This window comes from Canis aureus, chromosome 8, assembly GCF_053574225.1.
Source record: "Canis aureus isolate CA01 chromosome 8, VMU_Caureus_v.1.0, whole genome shotgun sequence".
Lineage (NCBI taxonomy): Eukaryota > Metazoa > Chordata > Mammalia > Carnivora > Canidae > Canis > Canis aureus.
Genome location: NC_135618.1, coordinates 59,532,883 through 59,555,863, shown reverse-complemented (window position 1 = coordinate 59,555,863; position 22,981 = coordinate 59,532,883). Strand labels below are relative to the sequence as shown.

At 41.6% G+C, this 22,981-nt stretch overlaps 1 protein-coding gene across 1 annotated transcript in view; it reads left to right on the top strand.

The window, feature by feature from the left end:
- The first annotated feature begins 10,939 nt into the window (after positions 1-10,939).
- The window catches only part of LOC144319281 (eukaryotic translation initiation factor 3 subunit C), a 22,529-nt gene continuing 10,487 nt past the window's right edge, over positions 10,940-22,981 (top strand). Inside the window, exons 1-13 of the mRNA XM_077907186.1 lie at positions 10,940-11,065; positions 11,170-11,307; positions 12,726-12,791; positions 12,893-13,082; positions 13,712-13,837; positions 14,036-14,090; positions 14,215-14,324; positions 14,718-14,845; positions 20,986-21,145; positions 21,562-21,665; positions 22,171-22,312; positions 22,517-22,642; positions 22,775-22,868. Coding sequence (XP_077763312.1) covers positions 11,207-11,307; positions 12,726-12,791; positions 12,893-13,082; positions 13,712-13,837; positions 14,036-14,090; positions 14,215-14,324; positions 14,718-14,845; positions 20,986-21,145; positions 21,562-21,665; positions 22,171-22,312; positions 22,517-22,642; positions 22,775-22,868 — 1,402 coding nt within the window. The 5' untranslated portion in view covers positions 10,940-11,065; positions 11,170-11,206. The remainder of the gene's footprint in view (positions 11,066-11,169; positions 11,308-12,725; positions 12,792-12,892; positions 13,083-13,711; positions 13,838-14,035; positions 14,091-14,214; positions 14,325-14,717; positions 14,846-20,985; positions 21,146-21,561; positions 21,666-22,170; positions 22,313-22,516; positions 22,643-22,774; positions 22,869-22,981) is intronic.

Genomic DNA, 22,981 nt, shown 5'->3' with positions numbered 1-22,981 from the left:
GGGGCAATCTACATATATTTTTCCCCGATGTAAGTTTTCTATAAGTTTTCAAACATACAGAGAGATTGAAAGAATTCCCAGAATAAGTGCTCATGTATGTAAGACTGGGTTCTATGGGGAACATTTTGCTACAGTTACTTTATCACATATGTAACACTCCATCCAAATGAAGTCTCTTACTTTTGCAATATATTTCAAAGTAGGAGGCTGACTCTAATACACTTCCCTCTGTTTTTTTTTAAGACTATTTTTAAGTAATCTCTACATCCAACATGGGGCTTGAACTTTCAATCCTGAGATCAAGAGTCTCACACCACCAACTGAGCCAGCCAGGTGCCCCTAATATAGTTCCATTTAGATGCTTCAGCATGTGTATTAGCTAGAATCTGGTATTTTTATATAGTCCTTTTTTTAAGTTGTTTTTTTTTTTAAAGATTTTATTTATTCATGAGAGAATTTGTGAATTTTATTTTTTCATACCCTGAGCCAACGACAGATGCTCAACCACTGAGCCATCCAGGAGTCCCTGTATAGTCGTTTTTATAGGTACAATTTTTATACAGTAAGATGCACAAGTCATTATATATTTTCATTTTTTTTAAAGATTTTATTCATGAGAGACAGAGAGAAAGAGGCAGAGACATAAGCAGAGGGAGAAGCAGGCTCCCTACCAGGAGCCTGATGTGGGACTCGATCCCAGAACCCGGGGTCACAATCTGAGCGCAAGGCAGATGCTCAACCACTGAGCCACCCAGGTGCCCTACAAATGATTATATATTTTTAAAGTAATGCTGGCTCAGTAGTGTTTCCGATACTCCCATATTTGCCATGTATAACAGTACTTTTATTCACTTAATATTTTTCATTAAATGACTTTTAATATAAAATTTTTAAGGGATACTTAATGTGAGGGACTATTGAAATCATGAGTTTGAAATGCTAGTTACATATTTTTTCTACAACACTTTAAAATAAATGCAGATAGTCCCTGACTTATGATGATTAGACTTAATGATTTTTCAACTTTACAATGATGTGAGAGCAATAGCCATTCAGTAGAAGCTATACTTCAAATTTTGAATTTTGATCTTTTCCCAGGCTGGTGATAGGTGCTATATTCTCTTGTGATGCTGGGCAATGGCAGCCATCCACAGGCTCCCAGTCACCCACTCAATCACCAGCATCAACAATGGACACACAACCCTTCTGTAGCCATACAACCAGTCTGTTTGCCACATTCAGTATAGTATTCAATCAATTACATGAGATTTTTTTCTTGTAAAATAGACTATGTTCACCAACTTTGCCCAGCTACAGGCTGGTGTAAGTGTTCTGAGCACGTTTAAGGTAAGCTAGGCTAAGCAATGATGTTCCTATTGGTTAGGTGTATTATATGCATTTTTTACTTAAAATAGTTTCAACTTATGATGGGTTTATCAGGACAAAACCCTATCGTAAGTTGAGGAAAATCTGTATATAACTTTTGGAGTTCAAAGTGAACATCCACATATGCTCTGAGACTATCCCATCACCACCAGTGATGTTTATGGCTCACGCTCAGGGAAGTGCTGACATAGTGGTTAATAGCATGGGCTTTGCTGGAAGAGAAGCCTGGCCCTTTAGGCCTCAGCTCTGCCATTCATAAACTCATGATCTCAGGCAATCATCTTCATTTCTCTGCACTGCAGTTTACTGATCTGGTCAAATGGGGATGACAGTAGTATCAACATGTCATAATGTGGTTGTAGAAACTGCATGAGCTCTTGGGAAAACACGGTCTTTGTTCATGCTAGGGATGGGCTCCTGCCTTTATCTTTATACTGCATTATACTAGTTGTTCTCAAAACTTGAGTGTGTTCCAGACGGCTTGTACAAATACAGATTACCAGGGCTCACCCCCACAGCTCTGACTGAGGAAGTGTGGGGTGGGGACCAAGAATATGCCTTCCTATCATACACTCAAGTAATGCTGATGCTGCTGTTCTTGGGACCATACTTTGAAAACCACTGAATTGTGCTTTTCCTTTTTTAAAAACAAATTTAAATTCAATTAGCCAACATATAGTACATTCTTAGTTTAGATGTAGAGTTCAGTAATTCATCAGTTGCATATAACACCCAGTGCTCATCATATTATATGCCCTCTTTAATGCCCAATTACCTCATCCATATGCTTTTCCTTTTTAAAATATTCTCCATAGGGACTTGTATCTAGGATACATACATGAAGAACTCTTCCAACTAAAAAAAAAAAAAAATCTTGAGGACCTCCCCCCCAACCCTGGGCCCAACTTCATTCTTTTGGATGTGAATATTCAGTTGTCCCAGCACCATTTGTTGAAAAGACTCCCTATGGATTTGTTTTAGAAAATCAGCTGTTGAAAATCAGTTGACTGCAAATGTGGGGATTTGTTTCTGGACTCTTAATTCAATTCCAATGATCTACATGTTTATTCTTATGCTAGCACAACACCATCTTGATTACTGTAATTTTGTAGTGAGTTTTTGAAATTGGGAAGTATGAATCCTCCAACTTTGTTCTTTTTCAAAAATGCTTTATGGGAATGCCTGGGTGGCTCAGTGGTTGAGCATCTGCCTTCGGCTCAGGATGTGATCCCCAGGTCCCAGGATCAAGTTCTGCATCAGGCTCCCTACAGGGAACCTGCTTCTCCCTCTGCCTATGTCTCTGCCTCTTTTTCTGTGTCTCTCATGAATAAATAAATAAAATCTTTTTTTAAAGAATGTTTTATGAATTTTAGAATGAGCTTGTCAATATCTATAAAGAAGCCAGTTGCGATTTTGTTAGGGCTTGCATTGAACTGTATATCAGTTTGGGAAGTATTGCCAACTTAACAACATTAACTCTTTTGATCCATGTACATGGGATGGCTTTCCTCTTATTTATTTATTTATTATTATTTTTTTTTATGATAGTCATCACAGAGAGAGAGAGAGAGAGAGAGAGAGAGAGGCAGAGACACAGGCAGAGGGAGAAGCAGGCTCCATGCACCGGGAGCCTGACGTGGGATTCGATCCCGGGTCTCCAGGATCGCGCCCTGGGCCAAAGGCAGGCGCTAAACCGCTACGCCACCCAGGGATCCCTTTCCTCTTATTTAGATCTTTATTTTCTTCCAAGAATGCTTTCTAGTTTCAGAGTATACATTTTGCACTTATTTTGTTAAATTTATTTCTAAACATTTTATTCTTTTTTGGTGCTTTTGTTAAGTGGAATTGTTTTGCTTTGTTTTGTTTTTAGAGAGAGGGGAGGGGCAGAGGGAAAAAGAGAGAGAGAATCTTAAGTAGGCTCCATATCCATCTCAGAGCCTGATGTGGGGCTTGATCTCACAACCCTGAGATCAAGACTTGAGCCAAAATCAAGAGTTGGACACTTAACTGACTGACAACCCCAGTGGAATTGTTTTCTTAATTTCCTTTTTGGATTGATCTTTATAAATGTATAAAATACAATTGCTTTTTTGTCTACTGGTCTTTTATCCTCCAACCTTGGTGAGCTCATTATTATTTTCAATAGTTTTTGGTAAATTCCATAGGATTTTCTATATATGAGGTATGTCATCTTCAAACCTATCTAATCTAGATGTCTTTTATTTGACATTTTGCTGAATTGTCTTGGCTAGAACCTCTAGCACAACATTGAATAGAAGTTGTAAGAGTAGACTTCCTTGTCTTGTTCCTGATTTTAGGGGAAAAGCTTTCAATCTTTTATCATTAAGTATGATGTTAGCTGTGGATTTTTTGCAGATGTTCTATATATCATATTGAGGAAGTTCCCTTCTGTTCCTAGTTTGTAAAGTATTTTTATCATGAAGATGTTTTGCATATTGTCAGATGCTTTTTTTTTTTTGCATCTATTGAGATGATCATTTGATTTTTGTCTTTTAATTTACTGACATGGTATATAACATTAATTCATTTTCATATATTAACCAAATTTTGTGTTCCTAATAAATCTCACTTGGTCATGGTTTGTGTATTATATTTTCTACTATTTTGTTGAGGATTTTTGCGTCTCTAATTTATAAGAGATATTGGTCTGAAGTTTTCTTATGTCACTTTTGTCTGATTTTGGCATCAGGGTAATACTTGCCTCATAGAATGAGTTGGAAAGTATTCCCTCTTCTATTTTTTGAAAGAATTTGTGAAGAACTGTTGTTAATTCTTTAAGTAATTGCAGAATAATTAACCAGTGGAACCATCTGGACCTGTGCTTTCCTCTGTGGGTAGTTTCTGCTACACGTGGTTTTTAAGCGCTTGAAATGTGGCTAGTATGACTGAGAAACTGGGCTTTTAATTTCATTTAATATATAACAAGTTACAGATGACTATTGTCAACTATACTAGACACAATAGGTCTTGGAGAGTGGTTCTCAATGGGGTGGTACTGCCCCCTATGGTCATTTTGGAAGTTTGTGGGTGGCCCACACCTTACAAGGTGAGGGCCAATTTCCTATGCCTGAATGGCTTGTCAGTGTTCCCACCAGACATCTAACAATATGTGCCAAGAATCTAACTTCATTTTACATGTGAACTCAAGATATATCTTGCTTGCTTTTAATATACACCTATTTTTCCAGGAATTCAACTGTTATGCACATTGAAAGAAGATTGCTTTTTGTTTTGTTTGGATCTTTACCAAAAGCTGTTCACCATATTTGGAAAATCCCTTCACTGAAGGCAGCACTCATAATAAAACCTATTGTTTCTGGCTGCCATTGTAGCTGGCTTGTTCACTGTGATTCTAAATACATGTAAAAAGGCTGAGTATGTATACACATATCTCTTAAAATATCAAATATAAAGAAAAAAGTTCAACATTTTTTCACATTATAATTGTCTTCTCATAAGTCCAAATTACATCATTGCAAGTAGGTACAAATCTCTGATTACTTCTTTATATCTTTTAGGAAAATCACACTTTAGCATTTACATATTTTGGTACATGTTTTAAATAAAGAATATTTTCCTTTTTCTCCTTCATAAATACAGTTAGAATATAGCAGTATTTACTGAAGCTGGATATACACTTACTCTGTGGTCTATCTCACCAAAGAAGATAAGTACTTAAGTAATTGCAGAATATAAGAAGAAGATAAGTACTTACGTCCACAAAAAGACTTGTATAGGCACCCCTGGTGGCGCAGCGGTTTAGCGCCGCCTTCAGCCCAGGGTGTGATCCTGGAGACCCTGGATAGAGTCCCACATCAGGCTCTATATGATGCCTGCTTCTCCCTCTGCCTGTGTCTCTCTCTTTCTCTCTCTCTGTCTCTATGAATAAATAAATAAAATATTTTAAAAAAAGACTTGTATAAACATATTGATAAAAGCTTTACTCACAATAGCGCCCCAACAGGGAACAATCCAAATCAACAGGACAATTAATACATTAAGGCATAGTTACATAATTGAAAGTATTCAGCAATCATAGCAGGAGGAACTACCAGTATGTAACAACATGGATGAATCTTACAGGATCCTGGAAGAAGACATAAAAAAGGACATACATTATAATTCTATGTATCTGAATCTCAAGAACAGGCAAAGCTAACAGATGATGGTAGAAGTGAAAACAGTTGGTGCACTTCCCTGTATGTATCTTGCCTTTCCTGTCAATAATAATCATAACAGTAACATGTGATTGGACACGTACTGCATGAAATGCACTGAGGGAGATACTAAGGTGTATAAAGATTCTATCCCTGTCTCCAAGGAGCTCAGAGGTTATTTAGGAAAATAAAACATACACAAAACAAAAAAAAGTTGTGTCAGAAGATTATATTTTCTATGAATTTCACAAAGCATCTCAAGATATTTAAAGCATTATATATTCTCAAGCATTTTTAGAAACAAAATGGGGCTCTGGAACAACTGAGTGCCTCAGTGGTTGAGTGTCTGCCTTTGGCTCAGGTCACAATCCTGGGGTCCTGGGATCAAGTTCTGCATTAGGATCCCTGCAGGGACCCTGCTTCTTCCTATGCCTACGTCTCTGCCTCCCTCACTCTGTGTCTCTTATGAATAAATAAAATAAAGTCTTAAAAAAATTGAGGCTCTGGATCTATTAGAACTGATGTGGCTGGAGTTGAGTGAATAAGAGAGCATGATACGCATGATTTAGTCCCAGAGAGGAGTCCAAATGCCTCCCTTCCTCTTACTCCATGCTCACTCCTCTTCCTCCTCTTGGTCATCCCCTCTTACAATTATAATGTATCCCGCTTTGGTCAACATTAGGAAGTAAAATGATGTATCTAGAAGAGATTTCTGTGGCCTCTGAATGGAAGGATCTGGTTTTGGGACCTCACTCTGTTGCTAGCTTAGCCACCATGTGCTCGTTCACATCTGTAGGATGTGTGGTTTTCTCATCTGTAGGATGAGGTTAGTAGTAGCTGCTTTGCCTGCCTACCTACAAGTTTGTCATGACTTTCAAATATCTTTATGTATTTGAAGTTGCTGTTCAAATGCCAGTAATGACTAACACCTCTCAGCTTGCTGGTTACATTATTACAGGCATTCAAGACAGAAGCAGTCTGCCAAGGGAAATGTGACGCCCACAAGAACCGTAGACACCAGACTGATCAAAGCTCTGCCTGGGTTTGCTTCCCGCTCTGGGACCATTAAGGACCCATCAAAATCTAGGCATTAACAAAACTCACCTATTAAAAACACCCATGTTATGCTTGGCTCCAGTTGTGAAGTTTAGTTATGCTCATAAAGGAAGAAATTATCAGATTTTCTTTACTCTGCTGCCTTTACTCTCTGCCCATTCCTATCCATCCTATTCACAAGACTGAGTTGTTTTAACTCAGTCTAACTCTGAAACAGTAAAGCTCTACAGGCTTTGAAATAATGCTTGGAAAAAAATGAAATAATGCTTGGGTTTGGAATACAATATCTCAGGTGTCTATATCCTTTTCTCTAAAGGGTTGTTGTGAAGATTTAAAAGAGGTATTCATCAAGAGAAGTCTGAGGAAATGCATTTTTTAAAGGATTTTATTTATTTATTTGACACACAGAGAGAACACAAGTGAGGAAGCTGCAGGCAGAAGGAGAGGGAGAAGCAGACTCCCCACTGAGCAGGGAGCCTGATGTGGGGCCCAATCCCAGGACCCTGGGATCACTACCTGAGCTGAAGGCAGACGCTCAACCAGCTGAGCCACCCAGGCTCCTCTGAGGAAATGCATTTTATGGTTCACGATATACTGATACAATGGTTTGCCATCTAAAAGGATGAGAGGGCAGCCCGGTTGGCTCAGCGGTTTAGCGCCACCTTCAGCCCAGGGTGTGATCCTGGAGACCTGGGATCAAGTCCTGCATCCGGCTCCCTGCATGGAGCCTGCTTCTCCCTCTGCCTATGTCTCTGCCTCTCTCTCTGTGTCTCTCATGAATAAATAAATAATCTTAAAAAAAAAAAGAATGAGAGAAGTCCATATGCCTTTATAGAAAGAGCTGCAAGATATGGTAAATAATGAAACAAGATACAGAAGAGCACAAAAAGAATGCTTTGATTTGTGTAAGAAAAAAGGTGGGGATATATATAACATATATAATAATAATATATATAATAATTATATATATCCCATCTCTCTATTGATAAACACTGTATAGCTATGGACACATAAAAATATGTAAATATATGTATGTATGTATATTATAAGGATTATATCAATAAGGATCTATCAGATACCTAGCTATCTATATATCCTTACTGATATAACCCATCTATATATATATATATATATATATATATATATATATATATATATCTGTATCCTTTTATGTATCTTAGCTATATATTCCGAGAAACATGTGGAATATTAACACGGTAAACCAGTAATTGTGTTTGCCTCTGGGGAGAGAAGCTGAGGAACTGGGAATCAAGGGTGGGAAAGAGATTTTTTTCTTTGTATATTCTTCTGTACCATTTACATTTTATAATGTACATTTAATTAATGTAATTACATTTTGTAATCATGTACATGTATTATTTTAAGAGAAAGATTGTCCATGTGAAAGGGCTTGGCACACAATAATATTTTGCCTTGAAAATATTTGTGGGTGTACCATGAATCTTGTTCAAGACCTCCATTTACCTAGGAGATCCTGAGTGTGTTTTTAATTTTTCTTTAAAAAATAAAGCTGGGGATCCCTGGGTGGCGCAGCGGTTTGGCGCCTGCCTTTGGCCCAGGGCGCGATTCTGGAGACCCGGGATCGAATCCCACATCGGGCTCCCGGTGCATGGAGCCTGCTTCTCCCTCTGCCTGTGTCTCTGCCTCTCTCTCTCTCTGTAACTATCATAAATAAATAAAAATTAAAAAAAAAATAAAAGATTTAAAAAAAAATAAAAAAAATAAAAAATAAAGCTGCATCAAATGTGGCATGTGGCATCATATTAAGTTGTGACAACACGGGATCCCTGGGTGGCGCAGCGGTTTGGCGCCTGCCTTTGGCCTAGGGCATGATCCTGGAGACCCAGGATCGAATTACACATCGGACTCCCGGTGCATGGAGCCTGCTTCTCCCTCTGCCTGTGTCTCTGCCTCTCTCTCTCTCTCTCTCTCTCTGTGACTATCATAAATAAATAAAAATTAAAAAAAAAAGTTGTGACAACACTGGGTGGATTGCAGATACATGGATGCTCATTAGAATCATCATCTATTTAAAAGATTTTATTTATTTGTTTATTCATGAGAGACGCAGAGAAACAGGCAGAGACATAAGCAGAGGGAGAGAGAAGCAGGCTCCCCGTGGGGAGCCTGATGCGGGACTCAATCCCAGAATCCTGGGATCATGACTTGAGCCAAAGGCAGATGCTCAACCACTGAGCCACCAGGTGCGTCTAGAATAGTCTTTATTCTTATCTCTGGGCTTGAAATTTTTATAATAAAAAATAAAATTTAAGAAGCCTGCTGAGTAGTAACTGGAGAGGGATACATGAGGAGAACATGGAAGTGGGGGGAATCTGGTCATGTCCTGTTTTTGATGTAAGTGCTGGTTACAGAAGTGGACTCACTTTTATGAAAACTCATCAGGTTGTATACCTATGACCTATCATTTATCTGAACCTATGTCCCATTTCAATAAAAAGTTCACTAAGAAAGCCGGCTCCCTGTAAAGTTTAAATTTTTCATGACTTAGTAAAGAACTAGTTGAAAATAGAGTTCAGTATGATTTTTTCTTTGCAACTTCTCAGGATCCTGGGAGTAACAAGAAGCCACTCTAAAATCAATGACTTCCCTTTAGCGTGAATTTGTATTTCTTCATCTTCAGTGACAATGATTTTTATGTCATTCAACCTCCTTTCCCCTTTACCTTGGGTTCCCTTAGCAATTTCTGTGCATTCCTTTTCTATTTGGGGAGGTGAAGAGGTTGGTATCAGAATCAAGTGGATCTGTGGGGAGAGAGGGAAGAAGGGAGGAAAGGAGAGAGGAAAAAAGGAGACAGAGAGAAGGGGAAAGGAAGAACAGGGGTGACAATCCAAGACATGTGGAGAGGCCCTGACACATTCTAACCCCAATATACCAGCCACTGACTGTGCTCTGGGCTTTCCTGTCTCCAGGATTTTCACACTATTTTTCTACCCAAAATAGTCTCCTTCTTTCCCTTCAGTCTGCTAATTCTTTTCTTTTCTTTCAGGATAACACTGTCTCCAACTAAATGCAGGCCCAGAGATGCAGCAAATACTGAATGAATGGAACTACATTTAAAAATGTAAAACAGTCCCTGTGCTGATGGTTTCTTCAACCCACCTGGATTTAAATCCACAGGCCTATAAGGACCTGTATGACCTAGTATTGTCTACTTCTATGCTATTAATGCCTGCTCACTTCACTGATAGCACACTGGTATTCTCTTTATCTTTTTAAAAATATTTTATTTATTTATTCATGAGAGACACACACACACACAGAGGCAGAGACACAGGCAGAGGGAGAAGCAGGCTCCATGCAGGGAACCTGATGTGGGACTTGATCCCAGGTCTCCAGGATCATGTCCTGGGCTGAAGGCAGCAATAAACCCCTGAGCCACCCGGGCTGCCCTGGCATTCTCTTTATTCCCAGAACTGGCCAAGTTCATTTCTGCCTCAGGGCCTTTGCACTTGCTGTTTCCCTTTTCCTAGAAGAAGAGTTGGGAGTGCTCTTTCCCTAGAAGACTATCTGCATGGCTCCCTTCTTTCTGTTATTTGGATCTCAATTCAAATGTCACCTCTTCAGAGGCTCTGCCCTTCCTATCCAAAATAATCTTTCCATCTAACCAGTTACTTTAATATCGTTATGGAGCTTATTACTATCTGAAATTATCTGTTTGTTAATTTATGCCACTCCAATATAATATGAGTTCCTTGTGAAGTCAGGGACCATTTCTATCTTTTTTTTTTTTTTTTTTTTTTTTTTTTTTTTTACCATTTCTATCTTATTCACTAATGTATCCAGCGCCTCGGACCCTGCTCAGTAAATAAGTATCTGTGGAGTAATGAGTGAATACTAGCTAATTATTTATTATATGCTTATTATGTACAAGGCACTGTCCGAAATGCTTCACGTATACTAAGTCATTTAATTCTTACATCCTATGAAGTAGGTGCTATTATTGTCATTTTACAGGTGGGGAGAATGAAGCACAGAGAGGTTAGGAAATTTCCCTAATTTACACAAAGTGGGGATCCAGGATTTGAATCCAAAGTCTGATTCTCAGTTTGCTTTAAAGCCCTAGCTCCAAAACCTAGCAGCTCAGCGTTACGTGGGAGCTTTATAAGAAAGTAAACTCCTGGCCCTGAAACTCTGATTCCGCAGGTGGTTCGTGCGAGTAACAAAACGCGACAGGCTTTGAGACTCTCCAGGCACCGCCCCACCTGCCAAGGTTACGTCAAGCCTGTCCACGCCCCTTCCGGCGCGAAGACCGCTGGGAGTTGTAGTCACCAGTATAGTTCGTCATTCTCCCGGAAATGACGTAGAGGCCCCGCCTTCCTTCTTTTCGTATTTCCGCTGTTGCGGCTTCGCGGTGTGACTCGCGAGCTCTGACGGGTTGTATTTCTCGGGCCTTGGCCTTTGAGGTGGGGATGCAAATCGGGGTATTTGCGGGGATGGTGAGAAGTAGAGGTCGGGAAGTAGCGACCCCGGCCCCTTCTTGCGGTCTGTGACTCCAGCTTTCCCGCAGGTCCCGCTGCGCCCGCCGCAGCCTCAGCGCCGTCGCCATGTCGCGGTTTTTCACCACCGGTTCGGACAGCGAGTCCGAGTCGTCTCTGTCGGGGGAAGAGCTCGTCACCAAACCTGTCGGGGGCAACTACGGCAAACAGTGAGTGGGGGGCCTGCGCCGCGGTGACCGGTCGGGGAGTGCTCGGGAAGGCCGCGTATGTGAGAGGGGAATGGAGGAGGCGGCGGGAGTTTAAGGGGCCAGAGCAGCGTCGAAGGGACAACCTTCACGCTTCAGGGTGCTGTGAATTGTGGGAGTCCATCCGCCGGGCGCAGGGGGTCGGAGTCAGAAGAGATTTCCCACTGGCTGGGTCTGTTGCATCAGCCTCGTAACTGGCCTGCGTGTTCACAGCCTGTGTACCACCTCTCCGCTCGGCATCGGACTCCAAAAGTTCTCAGTTCCTCTTACCACCAAAAAAATCCTGCTCACAAGAAATCCAAAATGCTCACTTGGTATTTGAGAGCTGCTCGATGTGGCTCCTGAAGCCCCGCCACCTGGTACTGAGGGCTGGCTCATCGTTATCTATTGTCCTGTTTCTGATATTTACTGAAATGGCATACTCCTGTCTCTGCAAAAAAGATTTTATTTATTTATTCATGGGAGACACACACAGAGAGGCAGAGACACAGGCAGAGGGAGAAGCAGGCTCCTCGCGGGGAGCCCAGTGCGGGACTCGATCCCAGGACTCCGGACCTGAGTCAAAGACAGACACTCAACTGCATCCCCTGCCTCTGCAAAATAAAAACTCTTTTCACTTTTTGAAACTGGAATGTTGTTTCTTGAACTTCATACATGCCACTTGCACATTTCTATATTCTTGTGCCACTGTTTAATAATACATATACATATGCACATATATCCTCCGGAATATGATTTTTTATTATTGCCACAATTGGAAAAACCAACATCACTTACTTTAAAATACAAAATAATTGGTAAATTAATAAAACAGGAAGAAAAAGAATGGAGATATGGCTGTAGTATAGTCTTTCCTTACTAAAGAAACGTGCTAGTAGTGGAGGTGTTAAAAGCCATTGGGACTTTTTCCTTGCCCATGGCCTCTCACAATCCAGGAAACATTGCTTTCTGTGATCTAATTTAAGTACCACCTTCTTAAAGCCTTTTCCATTCATTCTAGCTGGAGTACCCTTTTTTCTTGATTTCTTTCAGTGCTTAGTTATTTGTGTCTTTGTGTAATTAGTTTTCTGACACAGAAAATAGCTTTATTTTTGAGAGGATGGAGATGGTCCTCTTTGTATATGTAACAGTGTTTGACAGAATGGCATACCTGAAGTAGGCTTAGATGAGTGAGTTGTATATGATGAGGTTTTGAAGAGGAAGCATTAAGGATAAGCGTGGTATGATGGCTTGAGTAATTTTGTTCTTTTTTGTTTTGTTTTTTGTTTTTTGTTTTTTTTGAGTATTTTTGTTCTTTTGGGTTCACTGAGAAGGGAAATAGAGATCACTTGAAAAGACTGGAGCAAGGAAGGGAAGTTAATGGTGTCTGTTCTTTTAAACAGGCCGTTGTTGCTGAGTGAGGATGAAGAAGATACCAAGAGAGTTGTCCGAAGTGCCAAGGACAAGAGGTGAGGCCATGGGGAGGCCAGATCATGGGGAATCTCTGTAGCAGTAGTGGGTTTTCTGATGTTGGTGAGCAAGTCCAATGTGGTTTTGGGCTCCAACACAGGTTTGAGGAGCTGACCAATCTCATCCGGACCATCCGTAATGCCATGAAGATTCGGGATGTCACCAAGTGCCTGGAAGAGTTTGAGCTCCTGGGAAAAGCATACGGGAAGGCTAAGAGCATTGTGGACAAGGAAGGTGTCCCCCGGTTCTATATCCGCATCTTGGCTGATCTAGAGGATTATCTTAATGAGGTATGATGCTTGCAGGTGAGAGAGGATCCAGAGGGGATTGTGGACCTGGGGCCTGGTCCTAACCCACTTCCAGGGGTCCTGTCTCCTCTTGGTTGTTTGCTATCCATATAGTAGTTCCTAGAGCCTGAGAAAAAGAGGGGTGAAGCAAGGAGAGTCCAGGACCTTTTTTGGTCAAGAATTTTAGTCCCTTATTTTCCTATTCTTGTTTGTGGGGTTTTTTTCCCCCCTTTGGTGGTGAAATACAAAGGATCTTTTTTAAAAATAAGCTAATAAATGCAGTTGGTAAGCAGTACAGATGGTGTACAGATAGCAAAACTCATCATCATGGTTGCGGTGAAGCCTGAGATTGATTGATTGATTTATAAGTATTTTATTTATTTACTCACGAGAGACAGAGAGAGAGAGAGAGAGAGAGAGAGAGAGAAGTATAAACATAGGCAGAGGGAGAAGCAGGCCCCATGCAGGAACCCCGATGTGGGACCAGATCCTGGGACTCCAGGATCATGCCCTGAGCTGAAGGCAGACACCCAACTGCTGAGCCACCCAGGTGTCCCATAAGCCTGAGATTTAGGTAATACTGTGTAGTCTCACATCCCTATTCTACTTTTTTCCCCTCTCCTGTCCTTTAGCTATGGGAGGATAAGGAAGGGAAGAAGAAGATGAACAAGAACAATGCCAAGGCCCTGAGCACCCTACGCCAGAAGATCCGAAAATACAACCGAGATTTCGAGTCCCACATTACAAATTACAAGCAGGTGAGGATGCTAGAGATAGACTTTCTGAACTGTGGGGACAGTGATCCCCCCCAAGAGAGACAGAAGAGTATTTGCAAATGGAAGGGGTAACTGGAGAAGGAATCAGGACACATAGCACTAGGGTGGAGGGGGAGAATAGGGAGGATGGGGCAGTGGTTGGCAGGCATCATTTATTATTCTCACATCTCCCTTGTTAAGAACCCTGAGCAGTCTGCGGACGAAGACGCCGAGAAGAACGAGGAGGATTCAGAAGGTGAGGGGGACCCTCACTACTAATGATTACGAGTTCACAGTCAGGGGATCCTTTGGCCTGCTTTCTTGGTTGCCCTTCTGCCTTATTCATCACTCTCTCTCTCTTCTCTCTCCTTTCCCACCAGGCTCTTCAGATGAGGATGAGGATGAGGACGGAGTCAGTGCTGCAGCTTTCCTAAAGAAGAAATCAGAAGCTCCTTCTGGAGAGAGTCGCAAGTTCCTCAAAAAGATGGAGGTAAGAGCCACAGTGAGACTATGAAGGGCGATTTGCCTGCCATGGACCATTCTCAAGTTCCTGGGGGAAATGACGACTGACAGCCCTAGGATTGGGAGAGATAGGGTTTAGTGGAGCCTGGTTTGAGAACAGGCTTTGTCTTGGATTAGAGCACTGAGTGCCCTGAAACATGGGGCAGTAGTTTTAAGACCCCACTCTGCCCCCCGGAGAACTGTGGGTCCCTGGAGCAAGTCTGCACTTCTCTCTGGGTCTTGGTGGCCCAGTCCAGCTCTTCATATGATCATTCTTGAGTATCTACTCTTATTCTGCTCCCGAAAATTCCTGGGACTTGTGCCGGCAGGGAAACCAGTCAGTCTCCAGCCTTTTTCCTGCTGATGCTCTTATTTCTCTAAGGATGATGAGGAGGACTCAGAAGACTCAGAAGATGATGAAGACTGGGATACGGGTTCCACATCTTCTGACTCTGACTCAGAGGAGGAAGAAGGGAAGCAGACAGTGCTAGCTTCAAGATTCCTTAAAAAGTAAGGAAAAAAGTGGTGCCTTGGGCCATAGTGGGGAAGTGTAGGAATCCTGCAGTCACCTTTTTGTTGAGAAGCCTTTCTTACTCTGTGTTCCACTTGACTGGTCAAGCCCAGGAGGCATGTATATCTGATGTGTTTGTTTATAGCATTTCTGACACCATCTCTGCGGGTTTTTTTTTTTCCTTACACCTACCGGTTCTCCAACTTTCTGGCCATCAATGTGGTGTTCCACATGCAGCTCAGTCTGAAACGACCCAGAGTTATTGCCGACCCCACAGATTAAGGGCTCAGCCCTACAGTACTGCCCCCACCTCAGAAACCAGTGGCAAGGGGATCCCTGGGTGGCTCAGCGGTTTAGCGCCTGCCTTTGGCCCAGGGCGCAATCCTGGATCGAGTCCCACGTCAGGCTCCCCACAGGGAGCCTGCTTCTCTCTCTGCCTCTCTCTGCCTCTCTCTCTCTCTCTCTCTCTCTCTCTCTGTCTATCATGAATAAATAAGTAAAATCTTTTTAAAAAATAAACTATACACTGAAAAAAAAAAGAAAGAAAGAAACCAGTGGCAAGACCCAGGTTTGGCTCTTGTACTTCTGACCAACCAGCTATAAATTCCGAGTTTCCACAACTCCCTCCTCAGTTTCTTTTCTTTTCCTTTTTTTTTTTTTTTTTAATTATTCATGAGAGACACAGAGAGAAAGAGGCAGAGACACAGGCAGAGGGAGAAGCAGGCTCCATGCAGGGAGCCTGATGTGGGACTTGATCCTGGAACTCCAGGATCACGCCCTGAGCCAAAGACAGGCACTAAACCGCTGCGCCACCCAGGATCCTGCCCTCCTCAGTTTCGATAATTTGCTAGAACAATCCACAGAACTTGAGAGAGCGCTCTACTTGCTATTACCCGTTTATTTTAAAGGGTACATACAACTCAGGAAGAACCAAGTGGAAGAGATGCACAGGGCATGGTGTGGGAGAACAGGCACAGAGCTTCCATGCCCTATCTGGATGCACCACACTCCTGGCACCACAGTGTGTTTAGCAACCACGGAGCATTCCAAACGTCATCATTTGGGGATGTTTATAGAGGTTTTATTAAAAATGTGTGATCAGTTAAGTCGGTACTCACTGATTGCTCTGTTTTCAGCCCTTGTTTCTCTCCTAGTCATGGTGAGGCTGAAAATTCCAAACCTCTGATCATGCAGTGGTCTTTCTCGTGTGTGTTTGGTGTTGTCCTCTGCTCCCACCCCACCCACCCCAGCCAGCAACCACTGATTTGCTTTCTGTCTCTAGATAAATTCACCCTCTGTAGAGAATATAATGTAAATGGAATCACACAGTGTGTTACGGTAATTGAGAGGGATTTGGCTTTTCACTTAATAATTGAGGTTAATCCTATCTTCTATTTTCTTTCTCACTGACTTTTCTACTTCTTAAGCCATGTCTAGATTGTATTCTTTTTTTCCCTCTTAGTGTGTTCCTCTGTATTGGTTTGGAAGTTACATGCTATCCTTTTAGAGATTACCCTTGATATATATTTTAAGCCAGTGAAATTTTATTTTGTATACTTAATTAAAATATCTAGAATTAGATTGAGTTAAAATTCCAGTTGACAGGTTCGGTCAACGATGGCATCCTCAAAGGTCTTTGACATTGAATTTGACTTTATGTCAAAGAATAATTCAGAGACTGTTTTACTTGTGTCACGAAACCAGTTTTTTTTTTTTTTTTTTTTTAAGATTTTATTTATTTATTCATGAGAGATGCAGTGAGAGAGAGAGAGGCAGAGACACAGTCAGGGAGAAGCAGGCCCCATGCAGGGAGCCTGACGTGGGACTCGATCCCAGGTCCCCAGGATCAGGCCCTGGGCCAAAGGCAGCACTAAACCACCGAGCCACCAGGGCTGCCCTCAAAACCAGTTTTTAAGGTTGATTTCCAAACCAAGACCAAAGCAAGATATGTATAAGAGGAAAAAGAACAAGGAGAGAGAAACCACAGATGGTATGGGAACAGTGAATTTTGATCACACGTATTTTCTCATTAGCTAAGCCAGCCAGGGTTAGTGTTGTGAATGGGTTTTCTAGAAGCATAACCGTCTGTTTCCATAATGTCTGCCAAGATCTTTTTTCAGTGTCTCCATATTAAACCAATCTATACTTTATTCTTCATCACATTTTTTCAGCTTTCATTTTTTTTGGTTAAAGGAATGGGTTTAATCTCAAGAGCTTCTGTCTCTTTTTGGTATGGAATAAGGCTGTCTGGCAACATTAAGGGACTTGGACATTAGGTAGTGGATTTGGGCTGAAAATACGAGGATAATCACAGATATTATAAGAAACATTAGAGCTTTTGTTCCATTTAATTTTGTAATCAGGATAAGTCTATCTATGGGAATGCCTTAAGGAATCCGTTTAGTGAACTTTTAAATCGCTTTTCTTTTTCAAGTGGCTTTTTCTTTTTTAAAGATTTATTCATGAGAGACACAGTGGTAGAGAGGCAGAGACATAGGCAGAGGAAGAAGCAGGCTCCATGCAGGAAGTCTGATATGGGACTCCATCCTGGGATTTTGGGATCATGCCCTGAGCCAAAGGCAGACACTCAACTGTTGAGCCACCCAGGTGTCCCTTCTTCTTCTTTTTTTTTTTTTTTTAAAGATTCTAGTGCGAGCACCCAAGCCTGGGGGAGGGATGGAGGATGAGGGAGAAGCAAGCTTCCCTGCAGGGATCCCAATGCGAGGCTCAATCCCAGGACTCTGGGATCATGACCTGAGCTGAAGGCAGACATTTAACCAACTGAGCCACCCAGTTTCTTCCTTTTTTCTTTATTCTTTTCTTTTCTTTTCTTTTTTTTCTTTTCTTTTCTTTTCTTTTCTTTTCTTTTCTTTTCTTTTCTTTCTTTCTTTTCTCTTCTTTCTTTTCTCTTCTCTCCTCTCCTCTCCTTTCTCTCTTTCATTCATTCATTCATTCATTCATTCATCAAGAGGCAGAGACATAGAGGGAGAAGCAGGCTTCCCACGAGGAGCCCGATGCGCAGGGAGCCTGATGTGGGACTCAATCCCAGGACCCCAGGATCATGACCTGAACCAAAAGCAGACATTCAACCACTGAGCCACCCAGGTGCCCAAGTGACTATTTTCTTAATTGCCATATTTTTCCAAAATATTTCTCCAAGTGCAGTAAGATGTTACTCATTGAATATCTTTATTGTGGTCTTGGCTGACTCTTATGGGTTTTACTTAGGATTAATTAATTCTTAGCTAAGGAAGTTATTAGTGTGAGTTTGGGGCTAAAATGTTGATTTACTATATAGACATTAGAGGTAAATTACTGGATCACACATTAATATTTCCAAATTTGTAGTTGGGGTGGTAATTCTTAAGTACAAACTGATGAAATCCAGTGTCTTGGATCTCTTCTGATAAAATATCACATTAGACTTTTTTTTTTAAGATTTTATTTATTTATTCATGAGAGAGAGAGAGAAAGAAGCAGAGACACAGGCAGAGGGAGAAGCAGGCAGAGAGAAGCAGGCTCCATGGAAGGAGCCCGACATGGGACTCCATCCTGGGTCTCCAGGATCATGCCCTAGGCTGAAGGTAGCACTAAACCACTGAGCCACCCCAGACTTAGACTTTTAATCAGATGCGAGTGTTGGTTCACCACCTTGGGTGTTCTGAGGGTGAAATCTGAAACCAGCCCTAGTACCTGGCTGGCAGGGAGAAACCAAAGAGAGAGGCAGATGGCTGCAAGTGGCTGCTTTAATAAGCAAGGGAACTAACAGATGAGACTTTTCTTGGAAGCCACAAGGCTAGTACATCTTCACACCCAACCACCAGAATCATAAAAGTTTACATAGAGGTCTTTACCAGGCAGTGTCAAATATACAGTCCGGATGGTTTTAACATGTTATTCACAAGGTATGTTTTTGAAACAGCCCCTGGGGTAGGAATGATGGGCAGAACATACATCCCAAGGACAGGGCAGAAGGTGAGGGAGGGGCTTCCTGTTGCCAATGGCCAACTCAAGGGTCAGCCGGCAGTCGTGTCCTCTTGATGCCTTTCAACAGTGAGCAATCAAGATTTGTTTGAAATTTGGGTTATATTTAACTGTTGATAGAGTCAGCAATAGAGGAAAAAGGCAAAAAAAAAAAGATTAAGAAAGAGGAGGAAGACACGTAAAATTTAAGTGTTGTCTTGAATATGACCCTTTATTTGAAGGATGTATTGGAGGAAGTTATTTACCTCTGGTAGCATTATTGGCCTGTGGAATTTCACAGAGATGCTGCCTACTACTAAGAGTTAACTGGCTTCTGGAGGCCATTTTGTGTTTGTGTATGTGTGTAGACCTTAGGATAAATCTCTGGTGGGACTGAATGTCTAAATTGTTAGGATGCTAACAAGAGTATATAGGGGCTCTAGTCAGTAATTGTTAAGAGGACCTGGAATGATCATTTTCAGCATAGTTTTTAGGGCTAACTTCTGTTGGTTGTCTCTTAATATCTTTAGTCTCTTGGCTACATATTTATTTATTTTAAGATTTTACTTATTTATTTATGAGAGACACACAGAAAGAGGCAGAGACACAGACAGAGGGAGAAGCAGGCTCCCTACCGAGCACAGAGCCCGATGTGGGATGATCTCAGGACGCCGGGATCATGCTTAGAGCCGAAGGCTCAACCACTGAGCCTCCCCTCGGCTACATATTTTAATAGAAGTTTATTTGGTGATGTCCTACTGGAAAAGTAGCTTGCATCGATTTGATGTATAACTGAGAGCATAAACATTACTTTTCTAATTTCTAACAAGATGTAAATATACCAAGGTATAATCTATCAAGCCAAGTTTTAGTCTAATTAGAATTTTATAGGGTGAAAGTGACACCTAGCTGGCTCAGTTGGTGGAGCATGGAACTCTTAATCTTGGGGTTGTGAATTTGAGCCCCATGTTGGGTATAGAGATTACTTAAAAATGAAATCTTGAAGAAAAAAAAGGAATTTCGTAGGGTGAGAGTTCATTGTCATTTTTGAAGTGTGAATCCTGATATCCTTATGGCTAGCAGTAAAATTTTAGGCTAGAAACATTAAGTTCTTTTGAAGTTTAAGCAGCATTGATTCTAAAATTGCAGTAGGTTTTTTGATATTCTCAGAGCTTTAGGGATATGACCAAGAGGTTTCAGTTTAGCAAATGTTTCGTGTTTGCAAAGGATTTTCCTATAAAGTGAGCTTTTGTCATTAAAGAGAGTATTGCAGTAGTACAGGGGAAAAACCTGAAAACTGTGGGATTATGGCATACATTCTTTGGCAAGTGGAAAAGTTTGATCCAGCTGGCAAATTTATAAACTATTATAAATAAAACTATTATAATAAAACACGTTCAGACCTTTTAAGCAGTTAAAATGAAATTTATTTGTAGATGTTTAAATGGCAGTTGATGAGGATTATAATTTGAGTATCTATTGAGTTTGTCTGGAAAGATTTGCTCATCAGTATATGAAGTTTGAGATAATTTAGAAGTATTAAATATTTAAGTATTCAAATCTGGAAATGGTTTCAGACACCAAGTGGTCAAAGACCACTTTGGGATAGCCAGTGATCTTTTTGGAATTTGTGAGGGAATTTTGTTGTCTTGAACAATTGTTTTTTAAATTCAGAATTTAGTTTAATTCTCATAAGGGGAGAGGAGCCAGTCTGGGAACAGCAAATTTTTTTACACTAATTTCGAACTGATTAGTTGGTAACTGGTAAAAAGATTAGTCTAGAATAGAGCAACTAGTATTAAAAGAATAACTATGTCACTTACGGGTTGAATTTTCTCTGGAAAACCTGAGAGGTTGGCTGTGCGGCAGCATGGCAGGCTGTTTCTATGTCTGCAGTGGCCAAATTTACCCCTTTGCCTTATTAGACCAGGCCATACTGTTCCTTTCGTAGGATTTTCTTAGTGGGTGTGATACGGTGACAGGCCTTGGTAAGTATCTGGCAGATTCACATGCTTGATAATCCTTGCTTTGGTTATGGTTATGGTTAACTCTAGCTTACTTCTAGAGTGTAATTTGAACCCAGGGCTTATTGGAGAAAAAGAGGAAGTTCATGGGAAGGAGATGCCTCAGGTGGAGTGGGGACTGGTCTTTCATCATCTGCCATGTCTCCTGGCAGGGCCCCCACCACAGAGGAGGACAAGAAGGCAGCTGAGAAGAAGCGGGAGGACAAAGCCAAGAAGAAGCACGATAGGAAATCTAAGCGCCTGGATGAGGAAGAGGAAGACAATGAAGGCGGGGAGTGGGAAAGGGTCCGGGGTGGAGTGCCCCTTGTTAAGGTGAGGGCTTTAGTGTTGTGGTTTTTGGTTTTTTGGGTTTATGTTTTTGTTTTTGTTTTTTTAAGATTTATTTATTTACTTGAGAGAGCATGCGTGTGCGCTTGAATGGGGGAAAGAGGCGAAGGGAGAGAATCTTCAAGTAGACTGTGCTGAGTGCACAGTGCAATGCGAGGCTTGGTTCAATGACCCAAGAGATACGACACGAGTCAGAACCAAGACCTAGACGCTTAACCAGCTGAGCCACCCAAGCACCCTGGGCTTTAATATTAAAATGAATTGGGAAAAAAAAAAAAATAAAAAAATAAAATGAATTGGGAAGCTGTCTGGGAGAGATTTCCCCCGGTTGGTTTGGGAGAAAAGTTAGCACAAGAATGGGATTGTATCAGCTTGTACATGATAGTACATGTGTTGCCTAGGAGAAGCCAAAAATGTTTGCCAAGGGAACCGAGATCACCCACGCTGTTGTCATCAAGAAGTTGAATGAGATCCTACAGGCACGAGGCAAGAAGGGAACAGATCGGTAAGATTCATGGGCCTGTGAGATTACAGGGTGAATGCTCTTTTTTTCTCTAAAACATGGATGAAGGTTGGTGGGGAAATAGCAGTTTGGGAAGATTTGTGTGTGCTACTGTTGAAGGAATGGTATACTTGGAAAATACTTACATACCTGTCCATTTTCTGCTGTTTACTCTCCTTCTGTTTTTTTTTTGTTTTTTTTTGTTTTTTTTGTTTTTTTCCATCCCCCCTACTCTCCTTTTGATCTTAAAACAGTCACTTAAACTTTGGGGATTATTTTCCCAACTGTAAAATGGGAATAATGCTCACTTTCTTTAATTGTTTGGTAACTGAAGAGGATGGCAGATTGTTAGCATTACTGCTGCTTCTGTTTGGAATTTATAAAGGAGAAGCAAGTATGCAGGTGGTGGGAATAACGCCGCCTTGCTGTCTGAGGAGGGCATGCTGCATGACAGGATGAGGTTTTTTTATTTGTCTCTGATGCCTCACCCTCTTCTGCTCCTCTCCAGTGCAGCCCAGATTGAACTGCTACAGCTATTGGTTCAGATTGCGTCTGAAAACAACCTGGGGGAGGGCGTCATAGTAAAGATCAAGTTCAATATCATTGCCTCTCTCTATGACTACAACCCGAACCTAGCCACGTACATGAAGGTGAGGGCAATGAAGAGGAGCATCCCAGAGCTGAGCTGATGGGTTGGTTGGGGGGGCCGGGGTGGGGGAGGATGCTGGTATCATAAAACTTGAGGGCTGTGGAGGCCGTCTTGGTAGTTGACTGGATTCCTGATGAAGGGGCCCTTGGGAGGCCCCTGCTTCTTCCGCCTTCATGCCTCTGACGGCCCTCTGCTCTCTTGACAGCCTGAGATGTGGCAGAAGTGCCTGGACTGTATCAATGAGCTGATGGACATCCTGTTTGCAAACCCCAACATCTTTGTTGGAGAGAACATCCTGGAGGAAAGTGAGAACCTTCATAATGCTGACCAGGTAAAGAGAAATTGGAGGCTAATCGGAAGCGTATATTGTCTGTCTTGGGAAGGCTCAGTGAAGACAGAGGGGTCGAAGTCTGGCACTGAGATCTGGGCTAATTATTTGCTCCTCCTTTACTACCGCCTTTAGCCACTGCGTGTCCGTGGCTGTATCTTAACCTTGGTGGAACGAATGGATGAAGAATTTACCAAAATAATGCAAAATACTGATCCCCACTCCCAAGGTAAGTTTAGGCAGGCATGGGCATCAGTGGGAAGGTACAGAGAATAAAACTAAGGATTATACTGACAGGGTGTCTGATGAACCAACCCTTCCTTACCCCAGAATCCACATGGC